General features: G+C 43.1%; 1 protein-coding gene across 1 annotated transcript; it reads left to right on the top strand.

The window, feature by feature from the left end:
- The first annotated feature begins 1,791 nt into the window (after positions 1–1,791).
- LOC136495170 (tuliposide A-converting enzyme 1, chloroplastic-like) lies at positions 1,792–2,772 on the top strand. Its single transcript, XM_066491161.1, has one exon. The coding sequence runs from the start codon at positions 1,792–1,794 to the stop codon at positions 2,770–2,772; it is 981 nt and encodes a 326-aa protein (XP_066347258.1).
- The last annotated feature ends 21,724 nt before the right edge of the window (positions 2,773–24,496 follow it).

Raw genomic sequence — 24,496 nt, 5'->3', positions numbered from 1 at the left:
GAACAATTTAGTGGTATGATATACGTTCTCGTCTACCTTCAAAACTTTGATGTTAAATACTTGAAATTTGTCACTAATTTTTTTCTTCTTGTATATAGATTACTTCTAATGATTCATGAAGAATATGGCAGCGTGAATGTGTCATCATCTATCGATCTTTTGTTGGTTAGTTATAAAAATTGTATCTTTTACTTCTTCTTATGCGTTTTATGATGCACTTTCAATTGTTTATCTAAGTTGTCATGTAAAAGGTTTAAAACTGCTATATGTTAGCTTTGTATGGGATATAATTGAGTTAAGTTGGTCTAGCTCTCTTTGACCTAGCCCTCCTAAATTTTTTTTTCTGGATCCGCCACTGCCAACACTAGTTGCTAGCAAGCTCACTAAGAGTTCAAGCAATACTGATGCGAAAATAAAAGGACATCAATTGAACGGCACGACTTTTGCCTCTAATAATGATTGGCATACTATAACTATCTTCTCTTTCGTAGCATATATATCCTTGCACAGCAACTGGGTCTAAATTGAAACCAATGCGGTAATGCGTCCCTAAAAGGACACCCAACTCGATTGAATTTCTCAGTTCTAGACGAACATCAACTATCTCAAGATTATATGACTATTGAGTTATGAGAGAGAGATTTTTTTGTTTTTTGAAACCTCGCAAGGACATTGAGAGAGAAATTATCGGGAGTGTTCGACTGCCATTATAAGCCGGTTTATAAGTCATAGTATAATATTTCCCCCTCTCAACAAATCAGCCGTACAAATCAGCACAAGCGGCTTTACGAGCAGCCGAACAGAGCCATCACTTACAACATTTCTCAATGACGCGGGTCAAACAATTCCTAGAACATTATATACAGAGCATAAAGGAAGCAAGGCCCAATATGAGGAGTTCATTGCGTTATTTTTCTATCCTATTCCATGGGCCTCAATTCTGGCTTGCATAGTAGCGGGGCAGACAGGCTTAATAAATTTTGAAAAGTACTCAAAGTGAGGCATCTGGTTTTATGTAGTGCAAGGCTTAAATTGGAGCAGACAGGCTTAAAATTCGAAAAGTACTCAAATTGAGGCATTTGGTTTTATGTAGTACAAGGCATAAATTGGGGCAGACAGGCTTAAAATTTGGAAAGTACTCAAATTGGGGCCTTGTTTAAATTGCAAGTTTTTTTACTCTCTCTCCATCACATCAAATCTTTGGACACATGCATGGAGTATTAAATGTAGATAAAAAAATAACTAATTACACAGTTTAATTATAAATTACGAGACGAATCTTTTGAGCCTAGTTAGGCCATGATTGGACAATAATTGTCAAATACAAATGAAAGTGCTACAGTGCCAAATACTGATTCCTAACCTCAATCTAAACCAGGCCTGGGGCAGACAGGCTTAAATTTTGAGAAGTACAGGGCCTCAAATTTTTAGTAATGTACTGTCGCCTCAAATTCCCATAAAACCTTCAACGGAGCAAGGCATCGTCCGGTAGGGCATATTGGACCTGTGGAGGGCATCTCCGATCCAACCCGCGCGGCGCACAAGGAAACCAGCGAAGAACAACACAAAAACGCATGATCTACCGGCCATGGCAAAGTTACAGCATTCGTGTGACTCACCTACCTGCTCGCCAACACCCTAGTTTACCCAGCCACGCGTGCCGGCACACAACTCGCGCATCTCCTCGCAGTCGTCCTCGCCAGCGAGTCGTCGTCTACAAATAGCGGAACCGACGGCGCATGCTCTCTCTCGATCGCGCCGCACCGGACGCGCACAGCCGGGCAACACACAATGTCGAGCGCCACGACGGCCGCTGAAGGGGACGACGACGAGGTCGTGCACGACTTCGCCCCGCAACTCCTGGTGTACAAGAGCGGCCGCCTGGAGCGGCCACTCGCGATGCCGCCGATCCCACCCGGCCGCGACGCCGCCACGGGCGTCGTGTCCAAGGACGTGGCCCTCTCGCCGCACTCCTTCGTGCGCCTGTACCTCCCGCCCGCCGCCGCTACGGCCGAGAGGAAGCTCCCCGTGGTCGTCTACTTCCACGGCGGCGGCTTCGTGATCGGATCGGCCGGGTCGGCCGCGTACCACCGCTGCATCAACGACCTCGCCGCCTCCTGCCCGGCCGTGGCCGTCTCCGTGGACTACCGCCTCGCGCCGGAGCACCCGGTCCCCGCCGCGTACGAGGACTCCCTCGCGGCGCTCAAGTGGGCGCTGTCGTCGTCGTCCGTGGCCGAGGCCGAGGCCGACCCGTGGCTCGCGGCGCACGGCGACCCCGCCCGCGTGTTCCTCGCCGGCGACAGCGCGGGAGGCAACATCTGCCACCACCTCGCCATGCACCCGGACATCCGAGACGACGCTGCTGGCCTCAAGCTCAAGGGCGTCGTGCTCATCCACCCCTGGTTCTGGGGCAAGGACCCCATCGCCGGGGAGCCGCGGAGCCCCTCGAAACAACAGCAGCAGAAGGGCCTGTGGGAGTTCGTGTGCCCCGGCGCGGTGGACGGCGTGGACGACCCGCGGATGAACCCGACGGCGCCCGGCGCGCCGGGGCTGGAGAACCTGCAGTGCCGGAAGGTGATGGTGTGCGTGGCCGAGGGCGACGTCCTTCGGTGGCGCGGGAAGCTGTACGCGGAGGAGGCGGCGCGGGCCAGAAAGGACGCGGAGCTGTTCGAGTCCCAAGGAGTCGGGCATGTGTTCTACCTGCTGGAGCCCGCGCAAGAGAAGGCCAGGGAGCTGCTGGACAGGATCGCGGCGTTTGTCAGTACGGAGTGAGCAGGATGACGCGTTGGTGGTGGACCCGTGTGTCTAGTTGAACAACACTGTCGATTCGTAGTTCTAACCGACAATAATGATTACTTTAAGAGTGTCGGTTCTTGACTCAAGCCAACAGTATTGAGCTAAGTCTACATTGTCGGTTCATGGTTTAAGTCGGCAGTGTTGAGTTAGCCAACACTGTCGGTTGATGGTTCAAACCGGCAGTGTTGAGCAAGACAACACTGTCGGTTCATGGCTCAAGCCGACAGTGTTTTGCAAAACAACACTATCGGTTTGTTGATAACCGGTAGTGTTTTACAAGACAACACTGTCGGTTCGTTGCTAATCGGCAGTGATGGCCTATTTATATTTTATTGTTTTATAATTAATTTTAATTTATATTTTTTTTTGTGAAATCGGGTTTCGCTTTATATTCGCTACGTAGACGACAAGTCCATCAATATTAAACATTACAAATGTTACGGTTACAGTTCAAATGTTCTTATCCAGATCTCGATCTCTCAAAATAAAAAAGAAATGTTTTCGGACTTCACAGATTGTACAATGCTTCTCGGACTTCTTACAATAATCTGGCGAGCCACTCTGAGCCATACTGGCCCTTGTACCTCACGGATTGTGCAATGGAAAATACTCCATTTTTTTTCCAATACCTCAGCTAAGATGAATTTTGCGAGCTCCGATTGTAGTGCGACGATCTCCATGTCTAACAGCCTTTGGTGGTTATATTTCTTGCGCTGTCGTTCAAAAAAGATGATATCCAAAGAGGAACAGTAAATTATTTTGTTGAATTATTAATAGACATAAATGAAATGAGGATTATACACACCAACTTATCGGTTTCTTTCAATTTCCCACCGATGTAGCGAAGCATTGCCCACATTACATAAAACCCGTATTCATTGTTTCCCGCCGGCTGTGACAGGTACTTCCCCTCCATTTCGACAACCTTGAATGGGACCGGCGTCCCACCGATATGTCTTCTTCGGACACTGAGCAACATTAAAGGGAGAAACATTAGAAAGCGGTATGTGTGAATAGAAAATAATATGTTATTAGGATCGCTTACTAATTTAGCACAGTCACCAGTGCATCTAGATGATGAAATGATTTTTTCTTCGAGTCCCACACCTCAATCAGATTTTTGGCAAGATTGACACAAATGAAGACGAAATGGTTGCTACAATCACAGAATCCTAATTATCGAATAATCTTAACAAAAAAAGAAGCATAAAATTAAAAGTCAAGAACACATACTCGCAGTTGTAGGCTAGAAGTATGTGGGTTTTCTTCTTCATCGTGAATTCATCGAAAACAGCAATCAATCTCTATTTCAGGTCTTCCACGTCACATCCATAGAGGTCTAGACATGTCCTCTCATTGACTCGCAAGGGGTCCAAGAAGCCTATATAATCTCATTTGCTTTTTACAATGCAAAATTTTGCTATACACCTACATAAAATCATGGAAAGTGCTCAAAAGTTAAAAATTTATCTCGAGAGAGTAGTTAATTGTAATATCGTGCGTGTAGAGTACTTACATAGTCCACAACGTCAACATTTGAACATCGAGAGAGCGTTTCTGGCATAGCTGGAACAAGCACTCCCACTCGACATCAAACTTCTCTCCTTCAGAATAATGGAAAACATGTGGCGAACAGATAATAACCTCAAAACCAAAGTCGTCCGTCTCTATTGTTTGAGCTATGTAATATTCATGCAACTGGCGCATATATATTGTCAAATTTTTATACTCGTCATCGGGAACCAAAAGATTGCCCCTTTCATACTTCATTGTCGGTGTTCTCGTCCCTTGTACGTCATAATAGATGTTCGTGGCCTCTTCCATGGTTAATCCTGGGTTGTCTTTGACGTACTTCTATATGTTCTTTAAATCTTTATTGTGTATTTATTCGTCTCTTGTTGTAGCATATTTATTCTGTGTTTGCCTTTTGAATTCAGACTTCAACAAATACGAAGGCAGTGAGGCACAGAGATTGAAGAAACTAACACAATCTTTCTTCGAGATGTGTGCTATAAATTTTTCTTTCATCAAAGTGGTAACGCTGCCACTGAACAGCCTTTTTCTTTTCTATTGGTCCACTTTGGGAGCATTAGCGACCGAATCCAAGAACCTTTTCTATGACCGCGAGGATGTCCTTGATCTTGTTTTAGGCTGAGGTGGAGGAGGAGGAGGACGACGACGAGAATTCTGTTTTCCCGGCGCTGATGAAGATAGAGGAGGAGTCTCTTTTCTCGGGCCTGATGAAGACGGAGTCGGACGAGGAGAAATAGAAGGAGACCTTTGTCTTCTTGGGGGTGATGGCTCTGGGTGAGGAGGGGAGTGATCTCTGTTGAGAGATGGTGAGTGATCATCATGGGTGGGCGAAGACTCGCAATCGTCCTCATCATCAGAGGACAATTGATGGTCAAGCTTAATGAAGCGCTTGCGCTAGGCCACTTGAGAGCCCTTGTTTTGACCATGTTTCAGCCTGTCTTCTGCTATGGAATACTCAATGGGTATCTTGTTAAACTTCTTATCAAGTATTCTGTCAATGGTGACGCGAGCGTACCCCTATGAAATTGGGCGGCCATTAATTGTCCCATCTCCCGTAGGCTAGACCTGGCCAAGTGCCACCTTGTCCTTTGTCCATTCCTGACGGATGTACAACTTGATATTGACGGATTCAGTGACGTCGTCCACCGGATGAGGCACATTCACCTCTTCTTCGTTGAGCGGGGTCGATCCGCAGCTACTGCAACCCCTAAACTATGGGCTAAAGGCAGTAGGAGTAGGGTTTTGTGGTTCTCCTGACCCCTTAGATAGCAAAATTTACTCAACTCGTGCTTCAATAGTTGCCTCAATCCGTGCTTCTATTCTGTCTTCCATCTCTTTTAGTCACCTCAAATACTCTACCTCCTATTTCACTCTACCCCTCGAGCGGCTCTAGTAAGTGTTGGATTCTTGGAGGAATGCTAGTTTCTAAGAAATAACACCGGTTCCTCTAGTGCGACTAGGGTGTTCCTTGGTTCCGAGTGCTTGGGTGAGCACGTCTTTCTTCCTATTAGAAGTGCGAGTCCTTTGCCTCACCTCCTTAGTTACCTAGGAGATCATCTGGATGAGTTCGCTCATGGGTTCATTTGTGGAGCTAAAGCTCCCATCCTCGGCGTGCTGTACATTCCTCCCCATATAGTATAATACCGACCTGGCTCTCAATCGGCTGTCTCAACCTGAACGCCTTCCTCAGCAAGGCGATCCATCTTTTGAAGTTCTGCTTCAAATTATGACATCTTTTTGGCGTAGCCACAAGAGCCGAGATGATGAGGATTCATCGCTTTCTACGAGTTCTCCTTATTCTTCCTGCTCAGTGCTAAGTACTCCTTGGATAACCTGTATTCCTTGAAATGCTGCTAGAAGTCCTTCTGCTTGCTAAACTGTCCACCATCGAAATCTGGCTCTTTATTTTGGAGGACAAAATTCTTGTACAATGTCTCCTTGAAATTCTTGAAGCATGTCCCCATAATTTCTTTTGCTTTTTTCTTGACTAACTCCCTGTCATACTCGGTTGGGAAAGTGAAATACTCTGGGATCTTGACATCCCATATGTAATCCTTCTCACTTTTGGGAACCCTCCATGGGTCATCATCTTTCCCAATCCACTTCCTATACCTAATCGGGATGAAGTCACTAACAAGTAACCCGAGGATAGTCTTGTATTTGGTCAAAGCTATAGGGGGTGAGAATAGATCCCCAAATTCATCGAACTCAGTAATGTGCCTGTGTACATTCCTACCAACAGGAATCTTTGACACGCCTTGCTTGGATCTAGCCTTCCTGCTACCTGAACCCTCTGGCTCCTCGGCCGACGGAGGCTCCTGCTAGAGACACCAAGTAAGCTATGACCCTCTCAATTGATTAGCGTGTGTGGCTACATAGTCACATGATACCAAAGTTACCTGGCCATCTTGGTCATTTTGACCCAGATCGAGCAGGCCGGACGGGGTCCATGGCTGCTCGTTCTCACCAACCTGATTGACACCATCACCATTTGTTGGATCATACGTCTCTCCTGTCCCAGCGATATCAGCCGCTTCTTGTTGTCGATCTGTTCTTCGGCGATGGGGTAATAGGCGACGATGAGTCATGGCTATGACACGATCATGGTTAGTTTTGGCCACGGACAACTACTAATAGCATATGTTCATATATATATAATATGTTTAATGCAAAGTCTAATAATAAGTCCACATACAACAAAGTCAAATAATAGCATATGTTCACCTAGAACAAATTCATTGTTTGATTTACCACATACAACAAAGTTCACCTACTGTTATATGAAACTAAGCCTACATCAACTTTCAAATAACAAAAGCGATGACCATAGTCATAAATAAAAGCATGACATCTTTCCAAGACTAAGGAGCATTTCTCCTAATCTTCACATCTCCGGCGGGTGGCTTCTCTTCGATCTCTAGTGTCAGCGGATGGCCATGGTTTGCATTCATTGGACCATAGTAGGCCGGTTGCCCATGGTTTGCAAGGTAGGCTGGATGACTATAGTAGGCCCTCAAAGCTTTAGCTTCTGTGTTGTATTTTTTGTGTAAATTACCCGGGTAGCGATTGACTTGAGCATTACAATCTTTATAGGTTCGATAAATCCTAGGCATGTGACCAACATGCACTACATACCATGCCATGGTTGCCTATACATTTAAGTAAATTAGGTTGTTATTCAAACATAATGTATTCTTATACAATTTAATATATTTATGAATAACACACAACCCTTACATAGATAGGAGTGTTTGGAAAATAGCTATTCACGTGCCTTAGTAATAGTTGTTAGATGTAGGAAAGATATAAAGAATATTTTTTATTCATTAAAAACCAAATGATGATTTAGAGAGCCAGTTTAAGACTTTTGGATATACTCCTAGAGATGTCTCAGAGTCTTCAGTCTCACTATAAATCCCCCAACCATCGGCACGAGGTTCTTTCACAAGTATCAGTGCAGGTAAGCATCTTTCCGAATTAGTGATACTTTGATCTGAAACTTACATGGTTGGTAGGGACAAATATGCATCTCATACTATCCTAGGAAAGTGACATGCAAAAACTCATAATAAAATAGGATTATTGGAAAATATTCCTAGTTTAATGCACAAGGCTACATAACTATGTATTACTTGTAATCTTACATAGTTAATAATTATACATCTTTATGCTGATAGCATGAAGAATTCCATGACAAGTTTGGACATATATTAGTTCTATAGGTCTAAAGTATATATACTCCATCCTCACATCCAAAAACATTGAGCATTGGTGGCACAGTTCTAAAAACATTTACGCCTGATGGGAGCGTAGTTGCAATTGCAAGCTACGAGGTGAGGCCAGCCATTGGTTTCACATATGTATCCAGCCAAGCTCCAATGATGCACAAGATGGTTTCATAGAGAAAAGGTAAGTTTGTTTCACAGAGAAAATGCAAGTACTCCGAAAACAAACTACCATTAACGTTCAGAGAGCAATTTCTGTCAAGTATTATGAGTCCTTGCTATGTTTATCCTGGTAAACAAAACTAAAATTATGCTTTTGTTCTTATCAGTATACTGATGAATAGAGCTGAGCAACGTGCTACTAAGTAACAATGTACTACTTACTAGCAATGCATCCAGAAACACAAAGAAACAGATAGCACACACTATTATAGGGTCGAGGTGTCAGACTAGAGGGAGGGTGAATAGTCTTTTCTAAAATTAATCGTGTCGGCTAACCGAGACAAGTGTGGAATTAAAACAATCGGTCTAGCCAAGACTACACCCCTCTATCTATGTTCTCTAGTACCTTCCAAAGATACTAATCAAGCAACAAAGGTGCCAGGCTAGCTAGAGCTCACCTAACCAAATCTAGGAGCAAGGTCACACAAACCTGTGCCACTAGTACTTTAAGCAACAAGAGAGCTCCTACACATGCTAGTAAGCAAAAGCACAAAGCCACCTAATGCTTACTAGCAATGCTCAATAATAAGGCAACCAATGCCAAATTAGAGAGCACAAATACTTATCTATACAAACTAAGCAAAGTGACTAACAAGGTTACACAAACCAAATTAGCCACGCAAGGGAGCTACTTCTATTCCACATAAGCAAGAAGGTAACTAGTAAGCTACACAAACTAACTAATTACAAGAGCAACTACACAAGCACAATGCATATGAAAGTAATTACAAGCTTGTGTAACGAGGATGCAAACCGACGGGAAGAACAAGGTTGACACGGTGATTTTTCTCCCGAGGTTCACGTGTTTGCCAACATGTTATGTCCCCGTTGTGTCGACCGCTCACTTGGTGGTTCGGTGGCTAATTGGCATCACCCGTCAAGCCCGCACATCGGGCACCGCAAGAACCTACCCCAAAAGTGAGGGTAGCTCAATGATACGCTCAACTAGAGTTGCTCTTCATAGCTCCCGCGGGGCGAGCACCATGCCCCTCACAAAGCTCTTCTCTAGAGCACCGCACATGCTTCTTGCGGGCTTCGACGGAGACCACCATCAAGCCGTCTAGGAGGTGGCAACCTCCAAGAGTAACAAGCACCACCGGCTTGCAAGTTGATCACCTAGTGCCACTCGATGCAATCGCACTAGAATCGCTCTCTCACACAATCTAATAATCACTATCAAGTGTATGTGAGATGGAGGGCTCCCAAGCACTACTACACAAGCCACCAAGGCTCTAGTGTGCTTAGCTTGTGGCCCAAGGCTGACCATGGCTTCTATTTATAACCCCCCGAACAAATAGAGCCGTTACCCCTTCACTAGGCAAAACTCGGGATGATCGGACGCTCTGATCCGATCGACCGGATGCTGGACCTTAGTGTCTGGTCGTGCGATGCACGCCACGTGTCCCCTTCTTCAAATACTATTCACCTAATCTCAACGGTCATCTGTCGACCGGACGTAGCAGCTTGAACTGATCGGACTCAGCAACCCCAGCGTCCAGTCGTTTCTAGTAAGGTACTAGACATGACCGGACGTGTCCGGTCAGTCGCAATCGGACGCAGCATCAGCGTCCGGTCACTCTCTAGCTTCTGCTCTACCTGTGTCACCATATGTTAGCTCTGACCGGACACACCCTGCCAGCGTCCGGTCTCATTCAGCGCCAGCGTCCGATCGAAGACCGACGCCTGCATGCTCTCTGCCGCCACTGACTGGACGCACTAGTCCAACCGAGACCAGCGTCTAGTCACTTACAGTGACCTCTATCTTTTCTTTCTAGGGCGCTGGTGGCACCATCGGACTGTCCGCACTCTACGAGCGGATACTCCACCGGTGGAGTTTCTAACCCTTCTCGCCTCCGTTTCATCGCTGAGTTGATCCACATCAACTCCAACTTCATCTCCTTTGTAAATGTGCCAACACCACCAAGTGTACACCACCATGTGTATGTGTGTTAGCATTTTCATAGTCATTTTTCAAAGGATTAGCCACTCAACTTGCCACGCCACTCAATCCTAGCGATGATGCAAAATTAAATCACTCGAGTGGCACTAGATGACCGATATGCAAACAAGTTTGCCCCTCTTGATAGTACAACCATCTATCCTAAACCCAGTCATAAACTTCTCTACACACCTATGACTGGTGAAATAAAATACCCTAGGTTATACCTTTGCCTTGCGCATTCCATTCCATCTCCTCCAATGTTGATGCAACACATGCATCAACATAATCAACAATGATATGATCCACTTCATATCATCACGTGATCATATTGGTTCATCGATCTTGACATCACTTGCTTTTCACCGTTGCCTTCATCCATCGGCGCCAAGTCTTGCTCAAGCTTCACCGCCACGCGGTCCATCACTCCAAAGCCTCCGACTTGCCCTTCACGCTTGCAACCGGTCCATCAAGCCAAGTCTTGTCTTGATCTTCTCCACCTTGATCACATGACTCAGTGTCATGTCTCATGTGCAATGAGCTCCTTCATCATCACATGTGTGAGCTTTGCAACATCTCTAAGCCCTTTTCATCTTCATGGCATATGTTGCTCACACATATGTACCTGTGGACTAATCACCTGTGTATCTCACATAAACACAATTAGTCCACCTAGGTTGTCACTCAATTACCAAAACCACACAAGGACCTTTCAACTGTGTGGCAAACCTAGGTTCTAGCATTCACAGCTGCATGATCAAACTGTACGACAGCACACACTGTATGATCAAACTGATTCAAGTAAGCAACTGTGGGACATTTCATTAGACACGTAGCGGGCAGTGAGCCACGCACTCACCATGGGGGTGGGAAAGCAGCTGTCCACGCACTCCTAAAGGCCTCGGTGGTGGGACGGATGGCGCGGTGCTCCGGACGGTGCGGTGCTCCGGCTTGGGGCGATGGATGGCATGGGGCGGTGCTCTGGCATGGGGTGGTGGATGGCATGGGGCGGTGCTCCGACGCGGGGTGGTGCTCCGGTGGCGTGGGGGGCGCGGTGCTCTGGCATGGGGCGGTGGATGACGTGGGGCGATGCTCCGACGCGGGGTTGAAATGAATTGGGATAATTTCAACCCGCGCCACTTTTATAGCAGTAGCCTATCACTATCGGTTCTGCTTGTAAACCGACAGTGATGGGGCACATCAATGCCGGGTCACTACCCAAACCGCCAGTGATGTGTTGTAGCTGTTATGTGTTAAGTTAGGTGTTAAGTAGGATAAGTTTCTATTTTCTTTTGAACTCCTCCTACTGGCGCAACGGTTAAGACCCCTCAACTTAGCCCCTGAGACCCGTGTTTGAGTCCTAGGCGGGCCAATTTTTTTTGTTCTATTTTATAAATTATTAATTTATTTTGGGAAATAGCTCATCACTACCGATTCTGCTTGTAAACCGACAGTGATGGGGTAGATCACTGCCGGGTCACTCCCCAAACTGACAATGATGTTGTGTAGCAGTCGAGTGTTAACTTAGGTGTTAAGTAGGATAAGTTTTTGTTTTCTTTCGAACTCCTACTAGCGCAACGGTTAAGACCCCTCAAGTTAGCCCTCGAGACCCGTGTTCGAGTCCCAGGCGGCCTAAATTTTTTTGTTCTATTTTATAATTTTTTAAGCGGCCTAAATGTCAAAAGGAAAAAGTTAATAACCTATGGCACACATCCTATACTAGCGCAGCGATTAAATCTCTGAACTCTGCAGCCCGAGACCCGTGCTCGAACCCGAGGACTGGCATAATTTTTTTTATTTTTTTATATATCACTACCGGTTTTCAAAAATAAACCGATAGTGATAACGAGTATCACTATCGGTTTATTCTCATCAATATCGGTTTTTTGAAACCGACAGTGATGTTTATATATATTAAAAGATTTCTTTTATATACTGAATAAATAGAAGCATATGTATTCTTATGTCAAAATGGCTTGAAATTTTTTTGCAAGCTTGTACACCCAAATTAAGACTCCACACAAGATCTTAGGTTTTTCTAATTAGTTTTTTTATTTATTATATTTTTCTGTGTGCTGAATGTGACAAAAGAGGGTGAATTTCATCTTGGACCCAATAAATTTTTTATCCACCTCCACAAAATTCTTATCCCTAGGGCACATTAGAGACTGTGTAAAAGTTTGGCACCATTCTAAATCTTTTCGTGGGTAGACTCAGTTCAACCTATAATTAATCGGTGTCGTCGAGCAGAAATTCAATTAAACCTCAGAAAGTAGCAAACCATCTTCGGAAAATCTCAAACCTGGTGTTTCCTTCACACGTGGCATGTGAAAGCCTAAGAAAAAGTTTGAGACGAATACAACACCAGAATGCCTATGAACCATAGAAACCTTGATAACGTATGTGTATAGTCATGGTTCAATGAAAGTGCACGTGTACCTCTGTGAAGCATGTATACTCTGCCTATGCCGAAGTGGCTTGAATTTTTTTGACAAGCATGTACACCCAAATTAAGACCCCACAGAGAATCTAAGGTTTTTCTGATCTTTTTTATTTATTTATTATATTTTTCTCTATGCCGAATGAGACAAACGAGGGTGAATTTCATCTTGGACCCAATAGATTTTTTTATACACCTCCACAAAATTCTTATCCCTAGGGCACATTAGAGCCTGTGTAAAAGTTTGACACCATTTCGGATCTTTTCGTGAGTAGACTCCGTTCAACCTATAATTAAACGGTGTCGTTTCGCGAAGCAAACCATCTCCAAAAAATCCCAAACTTGGTGTTTCCTTCACACGTGGCACGTGCAAGCTTGAGAATAATTTTGAGATTAATACGACATTGGAATGTATATTTCTAGTTACCCAACAAAAGTTACACGAATTACATGCATGACAATAATTAAACACACAAAGCTGTATATATTAAAATTAGAACCAAATTAAAATACGACCTTGAAAACCTAGCTAAATAAATATTAATTACTATCGGAATCACTGCCGGGATCGATCAGGCCACGCACACTAACATACCTCTATAGCCATATATGGTAATTGATGTCACGAATTATGTATCCGCTTGTATCGATGAAGTCCAATGCTCGTATGAGTGTACTCTCTCGTGCCTCACAATACCGAAAGAATGGTCGGTCATAGATGTAACCTACTGAACGACCACTGCCCCTGTTAGTAATCCTTATGCAATACTGGCGTCCTTCTATAATGAGCTGGTCGAGGTTTTCATTGCAGAAGTCCCAATCGTACCCGAGTTGCTCCGTAGCTTGGTCTAGAACGGCCCACAAGCCACATGCAGCATAGGTAAGGTCCTAGAGTGCAATCTATATGCGGGGAAAAAAATTAGAGAATGTTATTACAATAATAAACAATAAATAACCACGACTCAGGTATAAGTGACCATTTTACCACATCCGCATGGTTGTAGCTCGCAAACCATTCGCTTGCTTGCGGGATGGGGATATCACCGGCATTCAAAGCAAGTGCCTTAAAGTGCGGGAAATCAGGCACATCATAGCAAATACGTCGTAGTGCCTCTAAACAGATGCGCACGACACTTAATTGGGCGTTTATCACGTCCGGGCTTTGTATTCCCATCCCGTGGATATGGTTCCGATGATTTGAACTCCTCACAGGGATGGAAAAACTGAGTTCACACGTCCATAGCCGACCACTTGCATTAGATGTCATGTTCTCGATGATGTTCGAGATAAAGAACCAGCTAAGTATTGTTTGCAGCCAATCTATTGGGGATATAGTCTGTGACATATATGCATGCAACAATAATATTAAACTAATTACACTTATTTGTTAGCATAAAAACAAAAGATATTGGAAAATATTTCATACAATAGCTGGAACAGGGAACCGTGAAATGGCTACATTAGGAGCGAATGGCTCATCGCCAGGGTGGAAACTTGGTTCTTGTGGTGGGGGAGGTCCGTTGTTCATACCACCTGATCGATAAAATGCAAAAAAATATGAACATAAAATATATGCACAAAAAATTCTTCCAAGTAAAATGTGGCAACATAATTAAATATAGATCGAATGCAAGGAATAAGAATATATATAAATGTAGAATGCAAAGAAACATGAATATAAATATAGATCAAATAAATATAGATAGAACATTAGAGAAGACAACATATCAATACCATTGAAAAATGCAGGAGCCATGACCAAATCATGTAGAGAGAGTGGATGTCTTGAGAAGTGAGAGTGAAATATGAGAAATGAGACTGAGAGAGTTCGTGGGTGGGTGGGATAGATATATGTGGCCAGCAGTTTGTTTTATATAGAGGGGCATGGACATCACTGTTGGTTTGTTGTGAGAGAAAAACATTGTATCATGGCTGATAAGGCCTGGCTGAAATCAACATGCATGGAGAGGCTAGCTCCTAGCCGAGGGCCATTTTATACGGGCTAGCAGTTGTGGTACATTTTGATTTCTGAACTAAAGTTATTGGGGTAGGTAGGAGCAGTATTCCAACTGTTGTGGTCATGGGAGCACTATTGGCATGTGAGGAGCATCTACACATCACTTTTGATTTTAGTTTAAAAACCGACAGTGAATTGGGCCTTCTGTGTTGGTTTAAGCAACCGACTATGATAGAAGCTATCACTGCTGGTTTTAAAACCAAAATCGGCAGCGAAGGGCCCTGCCGCCATCTTTTTGTAAAAAATATAAAAAAATATGGTCCGTCTGAGATTCGAGCGTGGGTCGTGGGGTCGAGAGTGCGCGGCCTTAATCGCTGAGTTAGGATTGGGAGTTCGGTTAGAATGGTTTTATTTTTTTCTTTTATCCCATCGTAATGCACTACTAAATAATAAATGCAAAATCAAAAAAGTTTGGCCTGCCCGGGATTCGAGCGCGGGTCTCAGAGTACAGAGTGCGCGGCCTTAACCGTTGAGCTAGGATAGGGAGTTTAGTTAGTTTGCTTTTCTTTATTTATTTATTAATAGAAATAATGCAGTTAGTTTATATTCTAAAATAACACAAAAATTTGTGTCTTGATTATTTAATTCTATGATAATTAATTAATGGTATATAATTATCAAATAATAGTGTTTATGAACATCATCTTAATATTTGATTACATAGTCAATAATTAAATTGTAGAGATGCGCATAAAATATAAATTACATATTCAGTGCGAATTACTAATATAACGTTAGCATAATGATTACATAGTTAGCAATAATCTAACTATCTTTTCATGCATCAACAATGAGGGCCTCATTGTGATCAATTTGTACGTAAGTAGGTAGGGGTATGTTCGCACCGAATGGATGCATTTCCTGATAGCCCCTGTAGTCTTCTTCGTCCGTCACTACATCGACACCAACAATCTTTCTTTTCTCATCTAGGACTACTTTTAGCCTTCCTTTTGTCTTGTTGTCCCTTGCATAGAAGACTTGCATAACATCTCTTACAAGGACGAAGGGGTCGTCTCTATATGCGGTCTTAGTGAGATCAACGGTAGTGAACCCTTCGCTGTCAGTGTTGATTTCCTCAAGCCGGACCCACTCACAGTGAAAAAGACCTGCCTTCAATGGACCGTAGGCTAGCTCCCATATCTTCTCTATGAAACCATAGTATGTCGCCTGCACATTGCCATTTTCATCGTGAGCATCAAAACGAACATCACAATTTTGGTATGTGCTCTTTCTATCTTGTTTTTTTTGTGTAAAATGTGAATCCATTGATCTCATACCCTTGGTACTTAAGATATGTACTCGAAGGCCCCTTGGCTAAGGCATCCAGTTGATTACTTAACTTTATTCCAAGCAAGCGACACGCAACCAGCTGATAAATTCCTCCTTATATTTTTTATCCAGCCAAGCCTATGACCTGCTCGGATACAGAGTTTGCAGCGATTGCCTGCGCTCGTCAATGTATGGCATCACACCCTCGGTTTGTTGGAGAACAGCGAACTGTGCCTGTCTAAAATAAATAGGGTCATCTACTGTAACAGATTTCTCCCCGATTGTTCTTTTGCCACGTAGTCTTCCCTCGTGATGAGATTCTAGAACTCTGACCCTTTTGATGTCTAGATAATATGTGCAAAACTCAATGGCCTCCTCCATTGACCATCCTTCAACCATGCCCCCTTCTGGCCTGAATCTATTCCTAACATACCTCCTGAAAACTTTCATTAATCTTTCAAAAGGGAACATCTGATGCAGGTACATTAGGCCAAAGGCTCTAATTTGGTCAATATGATGAATGAGCAGATGCAATGAGATATCAAAGTAAGTTGGTAGGAAATGCATCTCAAGTCTAATGAGAGTTTCAGCTATGTCCCGCTGCAGCTGCTCTAGCGTGGGCACATCAATGACCTTTTTTGAGATCGCGTTGAAGAACGAGCAAAGCTTTATGATTGTTGTGCGGACCTTTGGGGGAGGATACCACGCAGGGCAATAGGGAGTAGCTGAGTCATAATGACATGACATTCATGGGCCTTCATAGGGCCATAGTTGAACTTGAGTTCTCTCATGTTCACTACCCTCTTCGGGTTCACATAGTAGCCTATTGGGACTTTGAGTTCATTAAAGAAAGAAATAAGCACACACTTTTCTTCCTTCTTCAATGTCCATGACACAACTAGAAGTTCGAACTGGCCATTCTCTAGCTCCATGAGATGCAGCTCCTTCCTGATTCCCCAGTGTTGCATGTGTAGGCATGTGGCTAGTGAATCCTTTGATGTCCCCCCGGTGTCCATCAAGGTGTTAAGAGTGTTAGCGCTCACGTTTTTAGTGATGTGCATGGGATCAAGACAGTGTCATACACTCAGAAATAGCCAATAAGGTAGTTTCTAGAAAACCATTTTTTTCTTCCAAACACTCCCATCAGCGCTGCTACTGCATTGTCCCCCTTCCCAAGGATAACCTCTAGTTTGTTGAGTTCTCGAAGTATCACAGGCCCGTCTTGATATTTTGGAGCTAAGCGTTTCTCAATAGTATTGTTGAAATCTTTTCTATTCCTACGGTAAGGGTGATCCTTAGGTAGGAACCTATGGTGTCCCATATAAACTATCTTTGAGTTATTTGGCACATTTACCGCATCGGTGTCGTCCAAGCACTCGACATATCCAGTATAGCCTTTTGTCTTCTCTCTAGAGAACGAACCTTGACCTGGCAGGTCGGTGATTGTAGCGATAAGTACTGCCTTGATCGTGACATGTTCCTTTTTGTACTCATCCCAAACATCCGGCACACCCTTTTCAAACATCTCCACTAGTTCATCGATCACTGGTTCTAGAAACACATCGATGTCATTCCTAGGTTGTCTTGGCCCTTGGATCAGTAGTGGCATCTGGATGTATGACCGCTTCATACGGACCTAAGGTGGAATGTTGTATATACAAAGCATCACTGGCTAGGTGCTATGATTGCTTTTAACCTGGTCGAAAGGATTCATCCCATCTATGCTCAAAGCAAACCAAAGGTGCCATATCTCTCCACCGATGTCCTTATAGAACATAGTATTAACAGTCCTCCAGTCATGCCCATCGGCGGGGTGCCTCATCATTGTATCTTTGTTATGCTCTTTGTCATGCCAGCGCAGCAACTTGGCTGACTTTGCACATGCAAACAACCTATGCACCTGGGGAGCTATAGGGAAATACCAAATGATCTTTATGGGACCTCCTCTAGTCTTGATACCCTCATCTGATGGCCCTTCCTTGTACCGTGGAGCTCCACACTTGGGGCACTTGTTCAAGTCTTTGTATTTTTCTCCATGGTACAACATGCAATCATTGGAACACCCATGGATTTTATCAACCTCGAGGTCGATGGGGCAGATCATTTGCTTGGCCAAGTATGTCTTTTCTAGCAACTCATTTTTTTCTGGGAGCATTTTCCTTATTATACCTAACAACTGATCGAAGACTTTATCGCTCAATCCGTTTGTCGATTTGAACTCTAATAGCATGATGTTGGCTTCTAGTTTGCTCATTGGACAATCCCTATACAATGGTGTTTTGCCATCTTATCTTATTTTCTCTAGCTTTCTCAGTTGTCTTTCACTAAGACATCCGGTCTCTACATTATGTAGCAGCTAAGAAATGCCATCGTTATCCTCGGTGTCGTCAGCTAGCATGTTCCTAAACACATTATTAACTGTGGGCATAGGTTCCATGTTGACACCGGGTTCCTCGTCACCATCGTGGATGGCTACGTCAGGCATGTCCACATCATCATCGTTTTCCTGCAGAACATTCCCACCAACCTCGCCATGCATGGTCTATATCATATAGTTTGGCATGAATCCCCTGGTAATCAAGTGTGATCGTATAGACTCAATTTGACGAAAGTTTCTTTGATTCTTGCAATCTTTGCATGGGCAGAAGATAGGGTTCCCATTCCTAGCATGGGCTTTGGCATCGGTGATAAACTGGCTGACGACATGCATGTACCGCTTGTCTGTTCGGGATAGATGCATCCACTCTCGATCCATCTCTACACAAAAAATACTAAGACAGTAATTACAAAGAATTAATAAGAAATCAAGCTTCATGAACAATAATTGTAGCTCGAAAGTACCATTTTTGGAAAACATTATTGTACACTAATTATTGGAAAATTGAAGTTGGTAGCCCCGGCCCTGTAAATTGAAAATCATAGTAAAAATCAATTATTGCACAATATTGAAGAACAATTATTCTACTCTACTTCTAAGAACTAATTATAGCATCACATACTAACAATTATGATCTTGACCACCATGGAATAATTAGCCATGAATTTAAATGTGTTCATTGACACCAACCGTTTGGATGATAGATTCACCACATTTTTGAGCCTTGCACAAATGTCCAATTGGAAAAGTGCTCTCTAGAATGGAGAAAGTACTAGAATGAAAATCAAGCAATGTAGCCATCAAAACGAAGCTATTTAAGCAACTAAATCAAAGGAGTGGATGTTTGTTACTAACCTTAAAGCAAAAAGATCATGCCATTCTTCAAAATCCAAGCGCTAGCTTCATGGTGAAGAGCAGCCGCAACAATGGAGGGAAGGGCCCAAACACGTGCCTCTGTTCTCGGGATGGAAGAGAGGAGGAAGAAGAGGACAGTTGTAGCCTTTTTATGCTGTAGGCTTATCACTGTCGGTTCTTGGCTAGAACCGATAGTGATAGAGCCTAATCACTGCCGATTTGTGGCTTCAACCGGTAGTGATTAGTGGCCGCCAAAATACTGCCGGTTCAAGCCACAAACCGACAGTGATGTGGTGCTTCACTACCGGTTTTATCCTAGCCCCAATCATTTTCTTATTTTCAAGCTCATAACCGGTAGTGAAGGTACATCACTGCCGGTTCTCACAAATTCGGCAGTGATGAGGCTGGCAGTGATGTCCAAATCTAGCATAGTGGTGTGGTATATATATGTACACAGCGTTACGTACGGTACATGCGAGCGGTGTGTGTTTTACATACCTGGGATTAGGATAAAAATGCACGTACGATGGAACGGCAAAAGAAATAAAAAATACATGGAAGTCACACGTACCATATCACACAGTTCACAACACCGGTCACTACTACAGAATCGATTTTTAGGGCGGCTCCTGACCCTTTGTGGGGGCAGTTTGGCCAGCTACCCCTACCAAACCGTCTCTATAAATCATGCATTTGTAGGGGCGGTTCCCAGGCCGCCCCTACAAATTAATTTGTAAGGGTGGCTTGTCTTACCAGCCACCCCTATAAATACCTATTTGTAGGGGCGGCTCAATCTAGAACCGCCCCTACAGTACGTTTTCCTGCAAAAAATCAAATTTACAATTCAAAATCGCGTTGTCGAACACTCCGCGACCAACATTCCGAACCGTGTTCGCGTTGCCGAACGCCCCATGACCAACATTCTGAACCACATTCACATTGTCGAATGTCCCATGACCAATGTTCTGAACCACATTCGTGTTGCTGAACGCCCCACGATCAGCGTTCCAAACCACGTTCATGTTGCCGAACGCCCCACGACCAGCGTTCCGAACCGCGTTCGCGTTGCCGCACGCCCCGCGACCGTGACTACAAGCACAAGAGTATTATATAAACTATAATTATAAGTCCAATTCACAAGAATATATACAATCCATCATTAAATATACAAATTCCATACACATTGTTATCAACATTCTAGAGCTAGCCTTTGTCTCACGAAGGTGTTGGTACTGAGGATTTCTACCTAAGTTAGACTCTCGGTCATGGTAGGCGCCTCTGACGTGTACAATCTAGTCCAATATGAATTGCAAAGGTCGCCGATGAGCTCTAAGAGTTGGTCATCCTTGTATGGGTCTCTTTTCATTCCTTTCTCTTCTTTCCACTACAAGAGAATAAGTTTTGGTTTAGTATTTCATACCATGTATGAAGTTTTTATACTACGGGTGAAGAGGTTCAAACTTACCCTTAAGGGGTGTCTCCTGTAGGCACCGGTGTTACTCATCATAGAACATATATAGTATCCACAATATACACTCCCAGGCTTCTGCTTGGGGCACTGTTTGTTTTGCATATGAAAATGTTAAGTAATACTTTTGACAACCATGTAACAGAGTACTAAAGAAGTAAGTTACATAGTGTTTTTATAGCTAGCTTTTCCTTCCTTGCTAGATCATGCCTTCTATGATGATTAGTGACATAGAACCTAAATGCCCTGTTCGAATTATTTTAGCAAATACAACTTGTTAGTATCCAAAAGTGAACGTTACAAGTATGTATACAAACATATAAGCTAATGAGGATTGTCGATATGTATACATCTTGAGAATCGATATGAAGTCTTTATATGTCACCGGGTCCCTATCTATTGAATTAAAGACCCATGCCATGCTCCTCTCGACATTGACGACTATACAAATCCAGTGGTTGCTGTATGGATTTAATCATAGAACTAGATAAGCTCTTTTGCATCAAATAAAATATATCGAACAAAGCTTTAAGTATAGAGTTGAACTTACTCGAAGTTGTATGGTAGCCATATAGTAGAGTGTTGTTGGAGATTTTTGAAAGCCAGGGCAATGTATGCCGCAACCTTAAGGGACTCTTCCCTTAGTTTCGCCATACGAATGTGCTCTTTCTCCCAAAGAGTCTTTGCAGCAGCTAGCTCTTTGGCATCTAGTGTCCACTATTTAGGGTAATTAAAATTTATTTGGGCTATAGCTTGAGGGTCTAGATACCCGGCTTTCACACTTAGCATTTGTTTGACAATGTGCACTTGCATTCTACAAATCATGGCATGGGTTAGTTACAACAAAATTCAAAGATTACATTCATATCATATCGGGAGGACAATGACTTATAGGCACCACGTGCGAATTAGATTCATCTCCTTTTCTCCCAGGTGAAAGCATGTGTGCATGTCATTGAAGTCAAAGACAATTTTCCTAGATGGGCTTCCAAATGTGCCGGTGAGGAAGCATACTTGTATGAGATCTATGCTCGTTGGGAGATCTATGCTCATTGGGCTTCCAAATGTTCCCAGTTAGGGATTGCTGGGTTCAATTTATCTCTTACTAGGGCCCCGATCGCATTACAGAATCGTCCTCTTAATTCCTTCGGCTCAAGGATCTCCCCTGCTGGCCCGACCTCCATTATCACATAGCATGCCTTATCTAGATATAGATTTCCTTTTCTATCCCCTCGTTTCCTCTTAGGCTTGGTAGTCGTGGTTGTGTCTTGAGGTTATGGAGCAGAGGCATCGTGATCCGTCTCTATGGCTGTTGCCTCTACTCTCCTTTCCTCTACTCCGTCTTATCCAACGAAATGTCACGGACATCGATGTCATCTTTTCTGAGTTTTAGGAGGGACCTATATATACGACAGGTCAAAGTGTTAGCCGAGGTAACATAGCCAAAGCTTTAGTAAAATTTACAAGCTAAGGCTTTTCCCTACGTCCTTGTTCGGGTCAAAATCCTTGTCCAAATCTTCCTCCGTTGGCCTCCTTCTGGCTTCACGTGGGAAAGGATTCTCGGGACTTACATATCCCTCTTTTGAGTCCTTCTCATCATCATCATCAACTTCTTTGCCTTCAGCAGCCTCTCCTGCTCTTCCTTCTGCTCCCCCTTCCTCCTCGTCACACTGCTCCTAAGTAAGCATCACTTCTAGATCCTTTTCTACCTCGTTATCAAACTGTTCCTGAGTAAGCTAGTTCTCTAGTGCTTGCTCCTCATAGGTTGGCTGCTCATCATACTCGGGGCATTGGGCTACACTGTCTGGTGTCCATGACATTATTTTGTGCTTTGTTCTAATAGATGCAAGAAAGTGTGCTTTAGGTACACGAGAAGGTATAAGAAATAAAAAAGGTCTATAAACCAAAGTAGTCCTATAAAACAATAATATATCAAAAAATGAGAAGTAGCAGTAGTAGAGGCCTCAGAAACATGTCAATTATTATCTGATCTTGAACTTGGAGCATCAAGGCATCATAAGAGAGAAGAGAGGAGAAGGTAATGTAGGGGCGGCTGCTAATGATGCCAAGTTCCTCACAAGTTCTTGATCATTAGCTCATATTCCATATAATGTATGGACTTGGACAATTTCATCATCGGCAAAATAAAGGAGAGGTGAGGAGAGGGGAGATTTGGCAAAAAAAGCAACAACTGCTTAACAAACATAGAGAGAAAAAGGTGTAAAAAAGCAACTGCTGCTTCCCAAATATAAAGGATAGGAAAGGTGGCAAAATAGAGGAGAGGGGAGATTTGGCAAAAAAAAGCTGGTGCTGCTTCCCAAAAGAAGCAACAGCTGCCATACTGACTTTGCTCGATCACACATGAACATCATATGCTTAATATCTTCTGAACCTGATAGGCAGATCGGACAATCAGAAGTAGTAGACAGTAGTAGTAGGGAAGTAATAGAAGTAGTTGATAGAAGTACAAGTAGTCGATAGAAGACAGAAGTAGAAGTAGTAAACAGTAGTAGTATGGAAGTAGTAGAAATAGTAGAAGTAGCAAATAAAGCAACAACTGCTTAGGAGAGGAGGGGAGTAGAGTGGAGTAGAGGAGAGTAGTAGGAGAAGAGGAGTGGTAGAGTAGTAGGAGAAGAGCAGGAGGACAATATAGTTGTAGAGTAGTAGTAGGAGTAGCAAGTAGTAGTAATAAGAGTTGTAGGAGACCAGGAGGCCGGGTGCGCCGCGGCACCTCAAGGTCGGAAACCCTAGCGCCGCCGGCCGGTCGAAAACCCTAGGGCGAGGAGCAGGCGCGTGGGTGCGGGGAGGGGGCGCGGGCATCGGGACAGGTCCAGGAGGTGGCGTCGGCGGGGTAGCCTAACGGCGTCGGAGGAAGAAGATAGCGCCCAATAGGCTAACACCCGTGCGCCCTTGTATTTATACTCGGATGATTTCTAGGGGAGGTTCCTGATCCAGCCGTCCCTAAAAATACATTTGTAGGGGTAGTTTCTGATCCAACCGCCCCTACAAATATTTTCTATTTTTTAAATTATTAATTCTATATTTTTTATCTCATAAAAACACAAAGTAATATAAAAACAATTGTGTATATGCACAAATATAATATTTTGTATTATTCTATATATGAAGAAATATATATATAAACAATTGTAGTCAAAACAATATAGAAAACAAAAAAACAAAAATTAAAAATTTGAATTTTAAAACTTCAACTACAATTTTATGACATTAAATGAAATAAAATGAAAATATTGTAAACATAAAAGTTGTATAACTCATCAACATTTACAACTTTTATTTTGGTCATCTTGTCATGTGACTTTGTTTGAACGATTCAAATTTTGAAATTCAAACAATTTCAACTTAAAATAATATTTTGAAAGAGTAAATGATTTCAGATGAAAAACTCATGAATACCAAAGTTGTAGAACTCATCAATATCTACAACTTTTATTTTGATAATATTTTCATTTGACCAAATTTGAATAGTTGAAATTTTGAATTTCAATAAATGGCAAATTCAAACAAGATTTTGAAACCTTAAATGATTTCAACAATAAAAGTTGTGAACATAAAAGTTGTTGAACTCATCACTACCTATAACTTTTATTTTGGTCACTTCTTCATGTGACAAAGTATTAGTAAACATTATTCATAAATTCACATATGACTCATAGTTTCATAAACTATACGAGAAACATGTTGATTTGTGAACAATGTTGCAAAGGGTAGTCATCTGGATGTTGCAAAGGGTAGTCTCACACACAAGCATAAGTGTAGTCTCACACACATACAAAAATATGTAGTCTTACACACGTACATAAATATATAGTCTCACACGCATGCATAAATGAA

Source organism: Miscanthus floridulus, chromosome 12 (genome assembly GCF_019320115.1).
Source record: "Miscanthus floridulus cultivar M001 chromosome 12, ASM1932011v1, whole genome shotgun sequence".
Classification (NCBI taxonomy): domain Eukaryota; kingdom Viridiplantae; phylum Streptophyta; class Magnoliopsida; order Poales; family Poaceae; genus Miscanthus; species Miscanthus floridulus.
Note: the sequence above shows the minus strand (reverse complement) of the source record. Positions and strands in the feature narration are given on the sequence as shown.